Source organism: Calonectris borealis, chromosome 2 (assembly GCF_964195595.1).
Source record: "Calonectris borealis chromosome 2, bCalBor7.hap1.2, whole genome shotgun sequence".
NCBI classification, from domain to species: Eukaryota; Metazoa; Chordata; class Aves; order Procellariiformes; family Procellariidae; genus Calonectris; species Calonectris borealis.
Window position 1 is genome coordinate 121,112,312 of NC_134313.1, and position 17,377 is coordinate 121,129,688.

Below are 17,377 nucleotides of genomic sequence, written 5' to 3' on the forward strand. Positions count from 1 at the left end.
ATCTTGGTTTTCTTTAGTAAAAATATCAAGGATGATTTTAAAGAAAAAATATTTTTCTATTTGTGCAATTCATCAGCCTGTGTCCATTACAGATACTCTTACGGAATCCTGTGTGGATTTTAAGATTTAAATATTTCCATTTCCAACTTGGACCATAATATTTCCCCTCTTGGAAAATAACTTTCTCATTATTATAGGCAACTTGTCTCTAGAAATGAGGCATTACAAATTATTAGGAATAACATCTGTAACCACATTAGGACAGTGGATTGAATTTATTAGTAAAAATATAATATTCAGAATTACCTAGCACCGTCAAAAAGAGAGACTGTATTTCTCTGTGTCATACTTTGGAGAATGTCAGTAGAATAATAGCTCACTCTGTAAGATAATTTAGCTTTCTTTTTCTAAATGAGTGTCCATAAGTGAAGGTATTGATGTTAAGGTCAAGGCAGAAAGTCTTAAACTTGCACAGAAGAGTAATTCCTTAGTACCACTTGTCTTCCACCAAATATCATGGCAAATCTTAGCTTTATTTCCCAGTCTTTGTGGTAATGAGTGGTTAGGGCTCACTTTTAGGCCAAAAGATCTTTTGAAGATCGGCGTTGACGACTGCCATTGATGGTTGGGCATTGATGGCTCTGTTCCTCCTGCACTGTGACTTGGCCAGTGTCCCAGATCTTGCTTGCCTGTGAAGGAGATGGACTTTTGGTGGGCTTTTCAGGGCCTTCTCAAAGCTGTACAATGAACTCTCACGGGGTGGGGAGATGAGGAGGCAGGTTTGGGTTTTGGTTTTGTTTTCATCAAGTTTGGATTCAGTAAGGTTACTCTGAAAAGATGAATCAACCAGTGGCAATGCAAAACTTGTCTTCTCCCCCCTCAACTCCTTACAAAAAAAATGAGCGTATCAACTGAGAAACGGGCATGTGACTGGGGGCGTGGTAGAATGGCTTGAGACCAGAGCTAAAAATGATTGCACTACAAGTCATCACAGATGCAAGCAATACTGCCAGGGTTGCAAGTTTCCCTTGTTATATTTCTTGGTCTAACTGTTGATGTCAACTGTTCTCTATTGAATTGCAAGTCATTGCCTCCCATGCCAGTTTAATAGAGCCTAACCATGGCATAACTTCATGGTAGCAAAAAAGAGAAAATGCTAATGGCCGAGTACATCATGGAGAAAAAATTAGTTAAAGTGATGGACAACTTAACTACTTTAGGAGCATTAGAAATAAAAGCAATAGTGTCCATGCAAAGGAAACTTGATGTGGAGATGTCATAGGCTGCTGAGATGCATACAAGGACTTAATGCTTACCTACTTTCAGCGGTTTAGACTCTTACGTTGCTTCAGTTTTATCATCCTGCTTTACTTCTGTTACCGTGTACAAGGATGCAAATACTGTTCTGTAAAGCATCTTCCAGTGTAGCATCCTTAAGTAAAAAAACAAGGGAAGTGTCTGCAGCATCAGCAGGGTAAGGAAAGAGACAGCAGAAGAAAGGGAAATGGCTAACAGCCAGCAAGAGCTAGCTTAGACCACTGAAACCTTATCTTCAGCAAAACAGGAATCCTTTCTATCTGTCCAGCCACACATAAAAATGACAGTAAAGAAGTTTTACAAGATACTGTTTGTTATATTCAATACACACCGGCACACATACATGTATATGTGCTCGCACATACACACTTTTTTAATATATCATTGGTTTGAAAACTATTCCACAAAGAACTCGGGAAATTGAGCGTCTCCATTTGACTGTGTCTTTAACATATTTGTGAGTGTGGACATTAATTATCATAGAAAGGATAAATGCATGTTTTCTTCGTTCCATTAACCTCTTAATCTCAAATTCAGTAAAAAATGAAATTCTCATAACCAGTACAAACATTCAAATTTGGATCAGCTGCATTGATTTCATTTGGGAGGGGTGGTGTTAATCCAGAAGTAGGGAAGTACAGTCGAAATCAGAATACATCCCAGTGTTTTGAGAAGAATGGTCGCACTTAGCTTTTCTGTGCTAGATATTTGTAATAGAGATTGCTTTCTGTGTCTATCACATCCATGTTAGTTCTTTGACTTGCTTGACAAGACAGATGGGAGAGACTTCATCATGGCATGATAGCTGTCTCTTTGAATCACTTATAGGTGTTAATAATGACCTTTCCTGCAAGGGCAAGATAAATTAGACAGCCAAGAGGAGATCTTTATAGCGATTTGAAATGTCCACCTACCAGGATGATCTTGGTGTGCGTGTGTCTGTGAATTTTAGGTGCTTTTATAGAACCTCGTAACTCCTAGGTTTGATGTGTGTGGTCAGGGAGGGGAGAGGGTTGTGAAGCACTAAAACTCCGGGACACTTTTTCTTTTTTTTTTTTTTCTTTTTCCTTACACATGTTAAGTAATTATATCTAGAGTAACCCACTAAGTTTGCAAACTGGCCATTTTAGAACATAAGCTGTTAGAACAGCTTTTGACAGCTGCTCAAAAAAGAGGTAGAAATTTATGCAAAAACATGAATTGAGAAACCCTGAACTCCCCACATGTTGATTTTGTCTCCCTCGGGCAGACATTGATCTCTTCTTACTAATGCCCAGGGCAAAGCTGAGTTCTAAATATCCTTTAGCAGAAAACCTTCACAACGTTTAGATTTAAATACATTGAAATATTGCTTGTGCTCTTAGGTTTTGGGAGATAGACTCTTCAGATATACTCTAAGGAAAATCACTTTTGCTTGCCATGCATTTCTTTACGGTGTTTAAACTCTAGTGCTGTATCCTTGTTATACTATAAAAGCAGATATTTCACAAGCTTAAAGAAAAGCTTTAATGTTGTGACTCTTGTGTCTAGCTAGATACCTGCAGGCTACGCTCAAGATATGTGCATTGACGCAAAAACGTTATGAACATCCATCTAGCTGCCTTGTGCAGTGTTTAATGTGAAGCAAATCTTTGGTTTTAAAAGTCAAACAGCATCTGCCACTAAGAACTTACCTCAAAATTCTAGAAAAGCTAAAAATTGCATTTCTTTTGCATTGAACTTTTCTTCCTGTATCCATTACGTATTAAGAAGGTAGGGTATTTTACTCAAAATCTTGATTTCATAAAGCTTCCTATCACAGAACACTTTACCAGGAAAACAAAAACCAAAACCTCTGTTTTGCAGTAATTGGTCTGTAATAAATGCCAATATGGATTCTCATATTCTGGTATAAGAACACCTTTTTCTAATTTAATTTAATCTTTTTTTGGAAATCATTACCTGCAAAGGATAATAAAAAATTTAAGAAATAATGAACACTGAAGTGAGGCTACAGTTCTTGAAATGGAGAACATACATCAGTGAAGATGATGAAGAAAATGTAGTGTCTGGCCTTTATCCTTTTTTCTTCACTACTCATAGAATAGAATAAGAATTAGGTACTTGTAAAAGCAAATAATAAAACAAAGTAACATTGATTTCCTTTTCTGTCCTATAAAATTATTGATCTGTTTTTAACCTAATTGGCACTTGTGAAAATAAATGGAAAAAACAGTAGGCTATTTATGGGGTTCAAGTATTTGTTCTCAGTAAGAGAGTCCTAGGCCTACTTGTTCGGGGCTGTGTTGGCTGTCCTAACAAGCTAAAGATCTGTGTGCTGTAGCATACTGTATTTGCTTTGTTCTCCTTCTCTTTCATCTCGTGTATCCAATTATTTCTTGTAATTCAGGGAAATAACAGTGCTAAAGATGCCTTAATGTATTGATATACAACAATTGAGTACACGCTGCTAAAAAGTAGTTTTTCAGTAAAGGTCTCATCTAACATAAGAATGAACAGCTAACTACAGGAAAGAGATAATAAAAGAGGTTTTCCAGTTAAACCCACCAGAGTTTGTGTGAAGCAAAGGAACGTTATTTCTCCTATATCCTGCCTAGGAGGCGAGCTGACATATTGATTAATACAATGTTTGCATAATACACAGAATTTTTAATCCGTTATACTTTTCTGTACTATAGAATTTATTATATAGAATCCAAAGACTGTCTGTTTCCTCAGTTTTTTCCTCAGATATTTTGTTGGTGAAAAAACTTACAGATGGGTGGGCCCCTAATTCACATGCATAAGTATTTGCAGGTTTGAGGAATGAATTAAATTTATATCTAAACTTCCCACACTTTCTTTTAGGCAAAGCAACACTAAAGGTATAGCACATAAATTCAGTGACAGTGTTTGTATTGGCTTCAACGAGCTTTGGCTCAATCTCCAAGCTGTATAGTTCGGATGTTGATCTTGATGCTTGAGGGTACATCAGGTGAAATTTTATTGCCATCAAAGGAGTTGTCCTGAAGCCTAAAGCTCTGTGAGAATCATCAGAATCAGGATAGTTAATTACAAATTACAAATCAGGAACACTGATAAAGGCTTACAGTTGTTTAAAAAAAGAAAACCAAAAAGCGGATAAAACTGCATGCTTTTCCTTGGTATTTGATATAATTTATTTCATAAATATTTTTAAAAAGGTAAATTTAAATTTAAAAAAAATCAAGATACAAGTGTTTACACACTTATGGCTCAACCTTTGTTTTTTGGGGCTATCATATAATTCATTGCAAACGTCTTTGTAAACTCCCATCCTGATAGGGCTGGTGAAGATTGCTCTCCCATGTTTGCGGCTGCAATGCGATAGCTCCCGTGGATTTGGAGACAGATGATTCCACATCCATTTGCCAGTACCCAAAGAGGAAGATTGTGTTTTAAAACCTGTTTAAAACACTATTGCAAAAATAGGCTTATCTAGCTCACTTGGATTTTAAAGCTGGATATTTGTGTACTCCTTTGCGATAAGACCATCCCTCCAGGAGAAACTGTGTTGTGGGAGAATTGCGTGTATATGTTATTTTGCATGCTGTATCAGTGTGCATATGTGAAAAAGGGACAGAGAAAAAGAGAAGTCGATTCCTATTTCATCACAGTTCTTGCGTCTGTTCACAGCAGTTAGCCAGGTATGTTTTAGCATGTCTAAATCTATAGCTATTAGCAAGGTGATTTTATGTATTACCCCTCTGTGCTAATTTAATGCTGTTGTTTTCTCTGTCTGCTCTTGTAACAAAACAGAAGTACTCTGCTGTCTCTCTCTGCAACATATCAACAGAGGTCCTGAAAGTCATCAATGCCACTGAAGAACTGATAGCAGAATCCACTGGTCCCTGCGATTTCCCAGCTGACATTCAGGACAGAGAAAGAGGGACGTTCCCACTGGGGACGGACCCCGTTAGACTCGATGAGCAACTCACCACACTGGAAGAAAATGTAAGAACATGAATCAGTATGTGAAAGTGTCAGGTGTGTGAGTGAGTGTACCTATGTGTGTGTGCCAGCTGGGAAGGGAAAGCACGCAGGCAGCATCAGTGGATGTTCAGAATTAATTTTGGGTTATTAAACAAATACACAAACAGAACAAAAAATCTTATGTCAAAGGGGTACTCAGCTGTGTTGTTGGGGTTTTTTTTAATGTGTGCTTTAAAACATTTGGGGGAGGGGGTGAGTTGGACATGTTGGGTTTTACAACTAATTTTAGAATCCCTACCTCAAAAGTTAACGTAAGCCCTCTGAACCTCTGTGGCTGCACGGCTGCGCCATGCCTTGCTGAAACCACACGTCTCCAAGTCCCAGCACAGCCTCATTATTGTAAGGATGGGTAGGAGAAAGCACATCCCCAGTCACACAGAGAAAAAGTGGAGGGGCTTTTCCTCCACCCACACTTCCCCAGCATACTGCGCTGAGCACCCAGGGAGCCAGAGCTGCCTGCTGCACTGTTAAAAAGAGCAGGCTGGAGAAGCTGCATTAAACCAACATTTCTGTTTGGTCACGTCTGAATCGCCCATGCTTTTTCACGAGTACCTGTCATCTGCAAGGAGAAGTGTAATGCTGAGTCATAGAGGGAAGTCACTACTCTTGGGAAATTTTTATGCATCCACTTAATGGAGTTGGTACACTTGTAACTTTTGATTTTCTCCTCTTCCCATATTTAACTGATTACATTTCAGTGATTTTTCCCTTCATTAGGAGCTCTTAAAGATCTTGTAGGAATCTGGGCTGTCCCTTTATAACATCCTGATCAATTCAAGAAAATAGATCCTGGTTTTCTTTAGCCCCGGAAAATTTTCAGACAATCTCTTCTTGGGAGATAAAATCAGTTTCCTCCACAGAAACACACTTCCACAACAGCCCCAGGCTAGGGACTGAGGGGGAGATAATCCATGGCAATAACAGCCAGTCCTGGCACCGGGCCTGTCCTACTCCAGAGCCCTCCCACCAGTCCCACAACTCCCTGGTCCCTCTCACCACACCTTTTCTGAGCTCAAATCTCCCAGCCCTGCTTCGGTTTGGAGGTTCCCAAGCTAGATCCTACCCCTGCTAACATCATCTGCTCCAAAACCTTTTCCATCTCAGAGCTTTCCCCCTGCGCACACCAACAGGATGTCCTCCAACCCACCCCAGAGCACTCCTCCCCAACCAGCTCCCGATCATAACCTGACCTCCAAACCTCTCCTTCCCACCTCTGCTCAGCCTTCCCAGGCATCCCGCTGTGCCAGCTGAGGTGCTCCTGCTCCTCCTCGCTCCCACACACTGTCCTGGTTGCTGGCATCTCCTCCTCCGTCATGGGGCACCACAGCCAGCTGAGCCTGCCCTGCCATGGAGCTCTCCACACGGTGGCTGTGCTCCCAGCTCCTCTCTGGGAGGCGAACTCAAAACAAACAAGCAAAATAGGCTTGGGAGTCCTCCCCAGTGGGCTGGCAGGGCAAGACAGGAGGATGTGTCCAGGAGACGCTGGACTTGTGGCAGCTCAGATACGGCCCCCTGCAGAATGGTAAAGGCTTCCCATAGTAGTTGCTGCTGTAGTGCCCAGAGAAGCATATAACTTGAGCTTGTGGCAAGCAAAGTGCCTTCCTCATGCCACCTACTGTGATATCCATTTCATTCTTACACGACAGATGCACCCCCACAACAACTTCTAGATGAGTTTGATTAATTTTTTTCAGAATAATATAAGTAGGTAGATGGAGATTTTCTCCCCTGTGAAATACTGAAGCATCCTAGCTCCACACACGAGAGAATGCATTTGTCAGGAGAGTGAATACAGAACAAAAATCCAAGTCCAGGCTGGACCACGTCTTTAGAAAAACTAAGAAATTCCTCAGGACAGAGAGCAATTTGGGGAAAGTTTCTCCCACATTTTTTCTGTGGAGAACTGTGTTGTAAACTGTCCAAGGTGAGTTTTTTTCCCCAATTACACCCTGCCAATCTCTCCTGTCCTTGTGGAGCTGTAGCATCTGTGGTGCCGTGGCCCCTAGTCATTCATTCAGGCCGAGCATTTCTTACTGAGCAGAGACTGGGCACCGAGGCAGAGCATTTGTTGCTGTGGCATTGCCCTCCTTCCCTGGTTTAGCTACTCTGAATTCCCTGCATAATTCATAAGGTATCCAGCTCAGCCTTGCTGTGTCCCCGCACTACATCTTTCTCTGCCCCACACAGGATTTGAAGTAGGTGGCAAAACTTCATGGTTTCAAGATTTCACCACCACGCTCCATAGCAGAGTTAAAGAGCCTTTAGAAATCCAGGAATCCATAACTTTTCCCAGTGCAGCTGGGGGCATATCTGCATGCAGCACATCCTCTTTGCAGCAAGTTTTGGAAGAGGTCTGGGTATATAGAGACACTCTGTTCATTTTTGCTCTCTGTAGCATTTCGGGGACTGTGCATGCATCAGTGGGGAGAATGTAGGGCCACCTGTACCACCACAAGGTAAGTCAGTCTCCATAATCTGAATGTGAATGTATGCATAAGGGCATAATAGAATGGAGACCTGCAAGTACCCCATTGCTGTTTGGAAGCACAACAATTGTTCAGCTAAAGGCAATATTCTTTAGAAAAATCTTTTATTTAGATCTAGCTGGAAAATGTTCAATAAAATTAAAATCTAACAAATGTAGGGGCTGATTGAGTTACAAAAACAGTGATGACCTTCCCTTCCCACATTTTTCCATCAGTCCTATTTTCTTTAGATTTTTTTTTTTCCCCTGTTGAAAAGTACAACTTACTGTGCAGAGGATTTTGGCACAGCATTTAAATGCATCTTTTCTTTAATTTTCTAAAGATGTTTCTGTTCATAATGTTCCTTTTTCTTCTTTCTCTGAGTTTTTAGACATGATAGGGAAATTTTAAAAAATCACCTTTTAATCTGAAGTGGCTGTGGTATGTCGCACCACAAAGATGTGTCATTTAGATGAATGGAAAGAATAATTAAAACCCACAAAAGCAGGAGCATTTCTATTTAAATCAGCATGTTAACTTTATGGCCCACCTGTCTTTCCAAATACTTCAGCAAAGATGTTAAATGAGATCACTTATTTGTTCTAGGTACATTTTTCAAAGATTTCATGCTTGCAGTTAGACTGTGGTCTTACAAGATGCACTTCATACAAGATGTAGTGAATTTGTTTCTTAGCAAAGTCACATACATGAAAAGAATGTATATACATTTATGCATTGAAACAACTGATACAGAGGAAAAAAAATCCTGTTGCAAGCAATTAAGAAACAATAATAAAATAAAAATAATTAAAAGTAAACACTTACTTAAATCTTAATCTAGTCATTCTCCACCACTTTTGATCCATAAAGTCGCAGCATGGCCAGAAATTATTTGAATACCTGTTATGTCAAAGGACTGCATGATCTAGGAATTGTGGGAAGATATAATGACCTGAGTGGAAAACAGGTATGAAGTGAAGGTATCTGCTCCAGGATCTCGTTCAGATCCTGTGTGCTTGCCCCTTGCACCATGAAGTCAGCCACATGCTGACTTCATGCTAGTTTTGTAGCATCACAGTCTTTACTGCTGTTAGAGTGAGTGAGGCTGCCAATGGGGAAAATCAGAATATATATTTCATTTCCACTGTGCTGTTACCAGCCTCATGGAAACAGCCTCTTGGCTATCTAGTAAACAGGCAGAAGGTGCAGTGTTTTTGCATGGGTCTGCACAATTTTAGGCACAGATGTCAAAAGCTAATGTTTGAAAATTACCCTTTTCTATAAACCAGAGAACTCCATCTGGCCGGGTACCTTAGATTTGTGAAATAAAAGAAACATATGAAACACAATGTATCATGAATTATTGCTCCGAGGAGCTGAATGGGAAATGAAACCTTTACCTGCGGTTATCAGAGGTATCACAGGTGCGTCAAAATATTAAAAGTTGTTTGGTTTTAGGGAAGATCTCTAAATGATAAAGTCTGTTATTCTGTCTTATGTGGCCCAGTAAGTCTACTGACCCTCCACCCTACTGATTCACTCCAAAGGGCCAGGAGGCGGGAAGGCTTTGGCTGCTGTATGTTTGGGTGAGAGCAGGATGGGATGGAAAACTGTGTTGTACAAGTGCAGTTACTCTATAAGAAGTTAATAACCATATGCAGTTAGACAGTTATTGTTACAGAGTTTTGATTGCCAGAAGGCATTAGGCGTGTTTCAATAAACACAGTTTTATATGAGGTGTGATCTGTTGGCTTCCCCTTGTAGACTTTGGGGTTTTTATTATGCAATTGAATATCAAAAATAAAAAAGCAAACGTTTCAGTTTGGGGTTATTTTGCTGGTGAATCTGGAACAAATCTGTTTTGGAATACCATTGTAGCACCTATGAAATTTGGAGCCACCTCACGCCTCCCTTCTCTTTGTGGATGTGTGTTTTCAGATTATTCCCCCATGACTTTCCTCTGCCAGGTAAGTCTCCCTGTAGTGCGTTAGCAAGGAGGGAAGTTCAAAGGCATTGTGGAAGATGCAGTCTGCTCAGACCTCCGTGCCCACAAAACAGAAATCACTGACGCCTCTCCCTGCCTTGGCTCTGCAGGTGTACTTGACAGCCAGCACGGTGTACGGGCTGGAGGGGCAGCTCACCAACCTGGAGGACGCCGCACGCAAGATCAACAGTGTTACCGCAGAATCTGAGCTGGCCGATCTGGAGGATCAGGTGGCCACAGCAGCCGCCCAGGTTCATCACGCGGAGCTTCAGGTGAGGACAGCGGCTCCTCCCTACCTGCAGGTTTCGCACTGCCTTGCCTAGCGCTTACCTTTTGTCCACACACACTTACTTTCAATATTCTTTTGTACCGCAGTGGACTGATGATCCAAGGATGCCGACTGCATCACAGGAGCTGAGCAAAGCTTAACTGACATGTGTAACTCAGCCCAGCCAGATGTACTGTATTTGTTTGTTTCTTCCCCCGGCTTATTTTCGGACATGGGAGTGCAACAGCCTGTTACTGCAGTACTAATACTGAACCTGCTCCTTGCTTGCCCAGCAGCTCACAGGGTACACTGTGTCACACGCGTGGCAAATACAATCTTGGGCAGTTTATCTAATCAGCAGACTGTAAAGCACTTCCTAAAAGAAGCCAGTGTCAGTACCGTTCTACTGAAAAAGGCCAAGGGCAGCCAGCCACTGAGCCAAGCACAGAGCTTAGCTCTTGCAAGCCTGCCGTGGGATTTAGCCACACACGTCCCAGCGAAAAGGCAATTGCTCTTGTGGGCTGTGACCTAGTGTCTCTCTAGTGGGCTCCAGAAAGTCTGGGGCTCAGAAGAGAACATCGTGATCTGGTGCTAAAAGCTGAACGAGGTCACGCTGCCAGACCTCAAGGGGATAAGACTGCCAGCAACTCACTGCCAGTGACTTCACTGACCAGTCTGTACCAAGCGAGAGACACTGACCTGCCTGTGCCAGGCTGTAATGGGAAGTACCCGGTTATTTTACTCAGCAGTAGCATGCTCAATTTAGGACTGAGCAAAGATCTGAAAGTCTGACATCTCTCTGATGTCAGGAGTGCATTGCTGCACTAGATGGCGAACTGGCAGTGACGTTTGGTTGGCTTCGGTAAATATGTTAATGGAGGTGAGGTGAGGAGGAGAGAGGCCTAAGCTATGCAAGGAGGATGACAAAGAGGCCAACTGAAGGTCTTCTGCAGAGCGAACAGCTTCAGGTGTCATCATGAATCAGGAGTCAGGTTATATGTCTGACTTCTCTGACACTTCTTTCCCTTTTGGCAACATTTGTTTCTGCTAGTCTCAACATCAGCCTACTTCCCCTCCAGATGTTTGCTCTCTTGGACTTTTGTTTTTCCTAGCAATTTGTTTTCCATTGAGTGTTTTATATGGGGTGTACCTGCATTTATGCATGTTTGTGTTTAACATACATATACACTTAAATTATAAATATTTAAGATCAAATGTTTAGATTTTGTAACGGAGGATGTACTTTGCGTGTGCATGAAATTAATTTCAAATTAGGAAATGTGTCCCACAAAGTCATTCTTTGAATGTAGCCTTTGAAAAACACAGCTTGAATGAACTTGGGATTATGCAGCTAAAGGTAACTGGGAGATGGCAGACGGGGGTTTTCTCTCCTCCTTTCTTTTTTCTCAAAAGGAGAAAAATTCTTCCTTGGAGTCACACGGTAGGTTGGATTGTTCTTTTACTCCGTCTTTACTAACAAATTAAGCCCCTTTTAACATCAGGACTAAAGAATACAGGAGAGTGTCAGAATTGCTGAATAAGTTAGCCATCTGTTTATATTTTTTTTATTAAAGAGAATTTGACTGGGGGAGGGATATATTTTAGTAGTGGCATCCACAGTAATTTTAAAACTTCTTTTTCCCCCTCCCCATCTGTCTGTCTTTCTCTTTTATTTTCTTTGAAGATTTCAGATATTGAGAGCAGAATATCAGCTCTCACTGTTGCAGGCTTGAACGTGGCTCCATGTGTTCGCCTGACAAGGAAACGGGATCAAAAGCAAACAAACCAGGTGCCAGAACATTATGTAGTATTCAAAAATACATTGGGGAAATCTTGCCTCTTTTTCTGTAATGGAGTTGAGTAACGCATATGTGTTGTTTACAGATGCATACAATAGACACATCAAGACAGCAGAGGAGAAAACTTCCAGCTCCACCAATAAAAGGTGCACTTAAGTGGTTACATACATTATAGAGAGACAGTCTCTCTTTAGAAGGTTCAATATAACGTACAGTTCAGCAAAGTTGGGGAAAGATTAAGTTATAAAATGAACAGAGAAAGCCTAAATATGTCCTCCTCATTTCCCATTGTACTTGCATTACATAAAATACCCATTTGTCACATTAAAAAGCATCACCACTTTCTCTTTCCGTGGAAGTTGTGACAGTGGCAAATTAATAGGAGCAGAAGCAGAAGGCTGGGAAAAGCAAATGAGAAACGCTGAACGCTTGTCCTGCAGTAGGGACACGGCTACTCTGGCATGTCTGGGGTTAGGCTGTGAGGCCCAAGCAGTCGCAGTGTTTGATTACCAAAAGCCAGTTGCCACCCTCCACAACCCACCGTTGCTTTCTTAAAGCCTAACGTCTGCTGATTTCAGTCCATATGATGTAGCTCAGCGATGTTCCTGGTATGTTAGGGTATGGCTGTGAATTGGCTTTATAAAATAAAGTGCTTTTTTCTTTCACGTTTTCTCCTTTTTTTTAACCCCACAGTGCATTATCTCTGACAATTCTAAGGCCTGCTTCACCTTGCATTACTCTTGTTTTACTCTTGTGTAATTCCACTGATTGACACGGCCTCAAACTTTAATAAATTTGGAGTATCACAGCCTGCTGGTTTTCATTTAAATTAAATCCAGCTTTCCTCATACATCTTAGGGGAAGTTTCATCTCTCTAGAAGCTGTGACTCTTCAGGAGTATTGTTACATCTGCTTCAATCTGTTATGTGAAAAATCTCCTTTTGTGTTTTTCCCAGGTGAAAAAATAGATGGTTCTCCAGTTACCACTGTCAGAACGTTTAACAGAAACTTCATGCTTCAAGGATCTCTAACTCAAAGAACTAAGGAGAGGAAAAGCACTGCCAAGGACTTACTGGTAAACTCATAACAAATGTTTTTAAAACTGCTGTTAAAAGCAATAAATAGAGAAATAGTGATATCTGTGTAGGCAGTTCTATTTCAGCATCTTCACAAAACTTCTCTTAGTAGTTTGAGGAAAAAGAATAGAGACCCCTGAGGCAGCTCTGAACAAATACGATCAGTGTCCTTGGAAGCTGTCTGTCTATATACCATCGTATAGCAGCTGTGCAGTCCTGAATGTCAGCCTGTGTGAATGTGTTCTGGCTGTCAGGTCTTCAGGAATGTGCTACCCTTATTTAAAAAAAAAATAAATAAATTAGCGGTCCCCTGCAATTCAGACTTCTGAACCAGATCCTCACAGAACCAGCTGCACACAGTAACGCAGCAGGTGAGAGTCACCTTGAATCTCACTCATTTTTGAGAAATGTTCAAAGGTTACCTAAGTGGAATTTAAGGGGTAGATAGGTCGTGCACTGGCTCTGCAGGGTTTGAACAAATAGGCTTCACCATACAGCTGTCAGTCATTTCTTCCACAGTAGCTGTAGAAGGATAAGGAAAAAAGCTGACTCTCCCAAAGCAGTCTGCCACTAGATATGTGGAAAATAGGCAGGGAGGTGAGAAGGGGAAGGACCTGGCTCCCTAGAAGCTTCAGCAAGCTTGTTTTGTGTTTTGCTTATGGTTTTTTCTTTCCTGTCCCTCTCTGTTCTAGGAACCTGCTATAGGATCTGCTGTGATGTACTAAACTTACACTTTCCTACTGCCAATAACACACTGCCTACGGCTGTACACTAGAGTGCCTTTACTTAACAGCCATTGTGTATGTCCAGCTGAAAATGGACCCTCAAGAACCCACAATGCCTCAGTTATAGGGCTTCGTTTGGATACCTCACTGAGAAAGCTGTCCAAGTCTTCAGCATTGTGGTCTGCTAAAGGAAACTCTGCCTTAAAGTTCTCACAAGACTCTAGAAAGGATGCTGAGTTTCAAAAGCAAGGCTCCACATTTTAAGATGCACTTTTTCTCCCCATTGATTGTACTAAAGTATGTCGTCTTTAAACTGCAGTATGTTTTTGTAGACTCAGTCAATCATAATTATAGGCCAATATTTCGTACAAAAAGAAAGAACAAAGCAGACCTGTGATCCATATTTGCTGGCCTCTTACTATTCACGTAGGCATCCATCTTGTCGAGCAATAAGAACCACTCTGTGCGGTGTATGCTGCTTTTCAGCTGCGTGGTGGGAGTGGAGAATCGGCATACCTAGCTCTGCTCCCAGTGAGTCAGTGGACGTTTTGACAGGGTTTGTAGGAGGAGATGCGACTTCTGTGTTCACTGAGGGTACGTTTGGCAGAGTCAATGTTCTAGCTCCAGAGCCAGGTATTTTGCTTTTGGCAGCAGGGGGAACACGGATGTCGCGTTGAACCGTGAACTGGTGGCAGCACATGTGGACCAGATGTCTGTTGAGTTACGATCCTGGTGTCTGGAAATAGCTGAACACTGCTGTGAAACCCACGCCTTTGTATGTCTCGTTCTTCTTGGTAGCATTGTCCGCTTGGTGGTGTCCAACCACGCTGTAGTTCAGAATAAATTCTGACCAAATCTTTAAGAAAGTAAAAGCATTGTGGATGAGATCTCTGCTGACTGGCTGGTGGTTGTAGGGTGGCTGCAACCTGTAAGAGATTCCCTTCTGCAGTTCCCTGGCTTTTCTGAGGAGGGGGAAAATGTAGCCCAGACATCTCTTCCTTTACTAGTCTGTAGCCAACATGGAGTAGCTGGAGCCTGTCACTGGTGCCATGTGCACCCCACTACCGTTGGACCGCTCTGAAGTGGATTGTGAATAGTAAAATTCCTTCTTTCCTTTCTTGAGACCTTTGACAGGTGAGCCAAACTGGAAGGCCCTTGAGCAGATGCCCAGGAGGGAAGGTGCTGCTTACAGGGTGTGGTGTGCCTCTCACCCTTTTTAGGGAGGACCTTGCCAATTTGTGGTACTTTTTGCTCTGAAGAATACAAAGGAGGTAGTTAGAGGAGGTGATAAGCCAGTGAATCCCTTATCTTCCACACAAAGTGCAGAGCAGGTACCCAAAGGCAGACTGGGTTGATGTGAAACCGGTGGTGAAGGAGGGCATGGGCTGGCAAGTTGCCCCGCAGGATTAAGGAGCGGAGAGCTCTCCCGAGAGCAGTGGGTGCCAGGGGAGGGGGAGAGCTGCTCCTTTCCCTGCGCTCCCAGCGACCACCCGCTAGCAGAGCGCTGCAGGTGACCTGCCATGCGGCAGGAAAGCAGTCCCCTGGGACGCCAGGCCATGAAATGTCTGTGGTTGGGCAAATATGAGCAAAACTGGGCAAATTTCCTGGCTAGGCTGGATTTAGGGGGCGGGTGGGGAAGGTAAGGAATGGCTGGATGGGACGGTTGGAAAAACAGTGCCAGTTGCAAGTCTGCCACCCACATTCGACATAGACCTTGTCAGTAAACAGATGTCCAGCTGCATGTGAGGAACCCTCAGAATAAACACAACCATCTTCCCACCTAGAATACATAAGCGTCGCTCCATCCCGTCAAGGAATTTCCATCTGCCCAAGGTCTGACCCGATGTGTTTATTCTGTGTAAAATTATGCCTTCTTTTACTCTCACACAATACTAGTTCCCTGGAATTGGTTTGCACAGATGTGAGGGCAGAATTCGGCCCACTCTGTTTAATATATAAATATATATATAAAACAAATAGATTTTATTTATATATGCAATCCAGTAAAGGAGATTAAACAGAGTAGGATGCCTCGTAATTTTTTTGTTATCCAGTCTCCTCCCCCTTCCTTGACTGTTCTCGTGTATGTATACAATACATTCCCAGGTTCTGGTTTATGCAGGTATGCGTGTTATGAAATGTCATTAATGGTGGTTGGTCTACATATTCGTCTAATAAATAATAACTAATATTGTGTATCTAATATCAATACAGAAATGACTAATTTTAATAGAATAACTCTTTGGCTTTTGTTCTGTTAGTGTGACTTAAACAAGCCAACAAAGTTTGGAATAGGTTGTTTTCCTTAAGAGGCATGAAAAGCAACTATTATCGTGTTACAATGTTAAAATATTCAGTCTTCTTTGACAGAAAAATGTGTACTGTGTAGGCATTGCAAAAAAAAAAAAAAAGATAAAAAAAATTCCACCTGCTATAAGGCATTTGAATTTTTACAAATGTTTATTGTGCCAAATACGTGCAAAGATATAATTTAGTGTTTTAAAAAAATCATGAAAGCATATGTTATAGCACACAAAGAATTATTTTGTCATCAAGTGATTTCAATCTTTAGTGTTAATATTTATATTTAGATTAATTTTTATAAATGAAAATATTTTAATGGCTAAAATGAAGACAATATGATCTATTTGATTAAGTCTGAGTGAATATTAAGCTTGCCTTGTTGTTGTTATCTGCATACTCACTGAGAATTATTGTCAAGAGAAATTATAAAAGAGTAAAAGCAGTTTATGAAAAGAATGCCTTTTCAAGGACTTGATTCATAAAGAAAAACCAAAAGTTCTTCTCTGTTGTTTGGATTTATGTGCACTTCGCCCAGGAAGCGTGCAGAACACGCTGCCGCACACAGGGCTCGGGTACTGCCTGTCCACAAATGACCCGTCCCCCGTTAAACCCGGGGGACCTGCAGCTCCGCAGAATTGCCTCGGTTAGCTGAGGGGAGGAACACAGGGTAAGGCACTCGGTTCAGATTTTTTCCGCTGGGGCTGGCGCGGGAGGGATCCCGTTAGGAACATTTGATGGTTCGTCTTCTCCTGTCGAGTCTGTTGGGCAAGATACCGTCTCGGACAGAATTTCTCAGGCAGAATTTCTGTAACTCTCACTGGGATCGCTGCAAAATGACAAACTGAGCAAGAACCCTGCTGATAATCTTAGTCTAGTATTCCCAAAGTCACATGCGATGAATGCTGATCAAAATATTTCTTTATCAGCATATTTTCTCCACCATGAGGGCATTCATTTAAACTAGCATGTTTTAAGTAACACTTCGGGTGCTATGTGTTGTATTATAAATAGGAGTAACTACCTTATTATAATAAAAATCCACTCCTTGCTGACAGACCATTCAGAAAGAGAAGAAAGGGTTAAATTATCTGCAATGATAAATTCAACCACTATGAAATTTTACTAGTCATTCTAACAAAGCACAACTAGAAGTGCAAGTACATTCTAATTTGTCTTTTGCAGAACGATTCATAGCCTGGATTTAACCGTCAGTCATTAGCTAAATTGTAAACTATCTTTTTTGGATATAAGCCATAGATTAAACTGCATTTGAATATTATTGCTGGTAATAGTTATTAATCACGATTAAACATATTGTAAATAACACTTCTTATAAAATGAATATAACGAAGTTAATTACCACGGCAAACATGAGTACTGAGCCACAACCCCAGGCTTATTGATGTGGACTAATGTAGTAGATGGTAC

General features: G+C 41.5%; 1 protein-coding gene across 3 annotated transcripts in view; it reads left to right on the forward strand.

Annotated features, from left to right (window-relative positions):
• Window positions 1-16,447, forward strand: part of MYRIP (myosin VIIA and Rab interacting protein) — a 129,570-nt gene extending 113,123 nt beyond the window's left edge. For 2 of the 3 annotated variants that reach the window (XM_075143178.1, XM_075143180.1), the window contains exons 10-15: window positions 5,095-5,289; window positions 9,888-10,049; window positions 11,730-11,834; window positions 11,930-11,990; window positions 12,801-12,919; window positions 13,613-14,513. In XM_075143178.1, the coding sequence (XP_074999279.1) occupies window positions 5,095-5,289; window positions 9,888-10,049; window positions 11,730-11,834; window positions 11,930-11,990; window positions 12,801-12,919; window positions 13,613-13,645 (675 nt within the window). In that variant the 3' untranslated portion in view covers window positions 13,646-14,513. Of the gene's footprint in view, window positions 1-5,094; window positions 5,290-9,887; window positions 10,050-11,729; window positions 11,835-11,929; window positions 11,991-12,800; window positions 12,920-13,612 lie in introns of all 3 variants that reach the window. The other variant, XM_075143179.1, reaches the window with a different exon arrangement.
• Window positions 16,448-17,377: the final 930 nt, after the last annotated feature.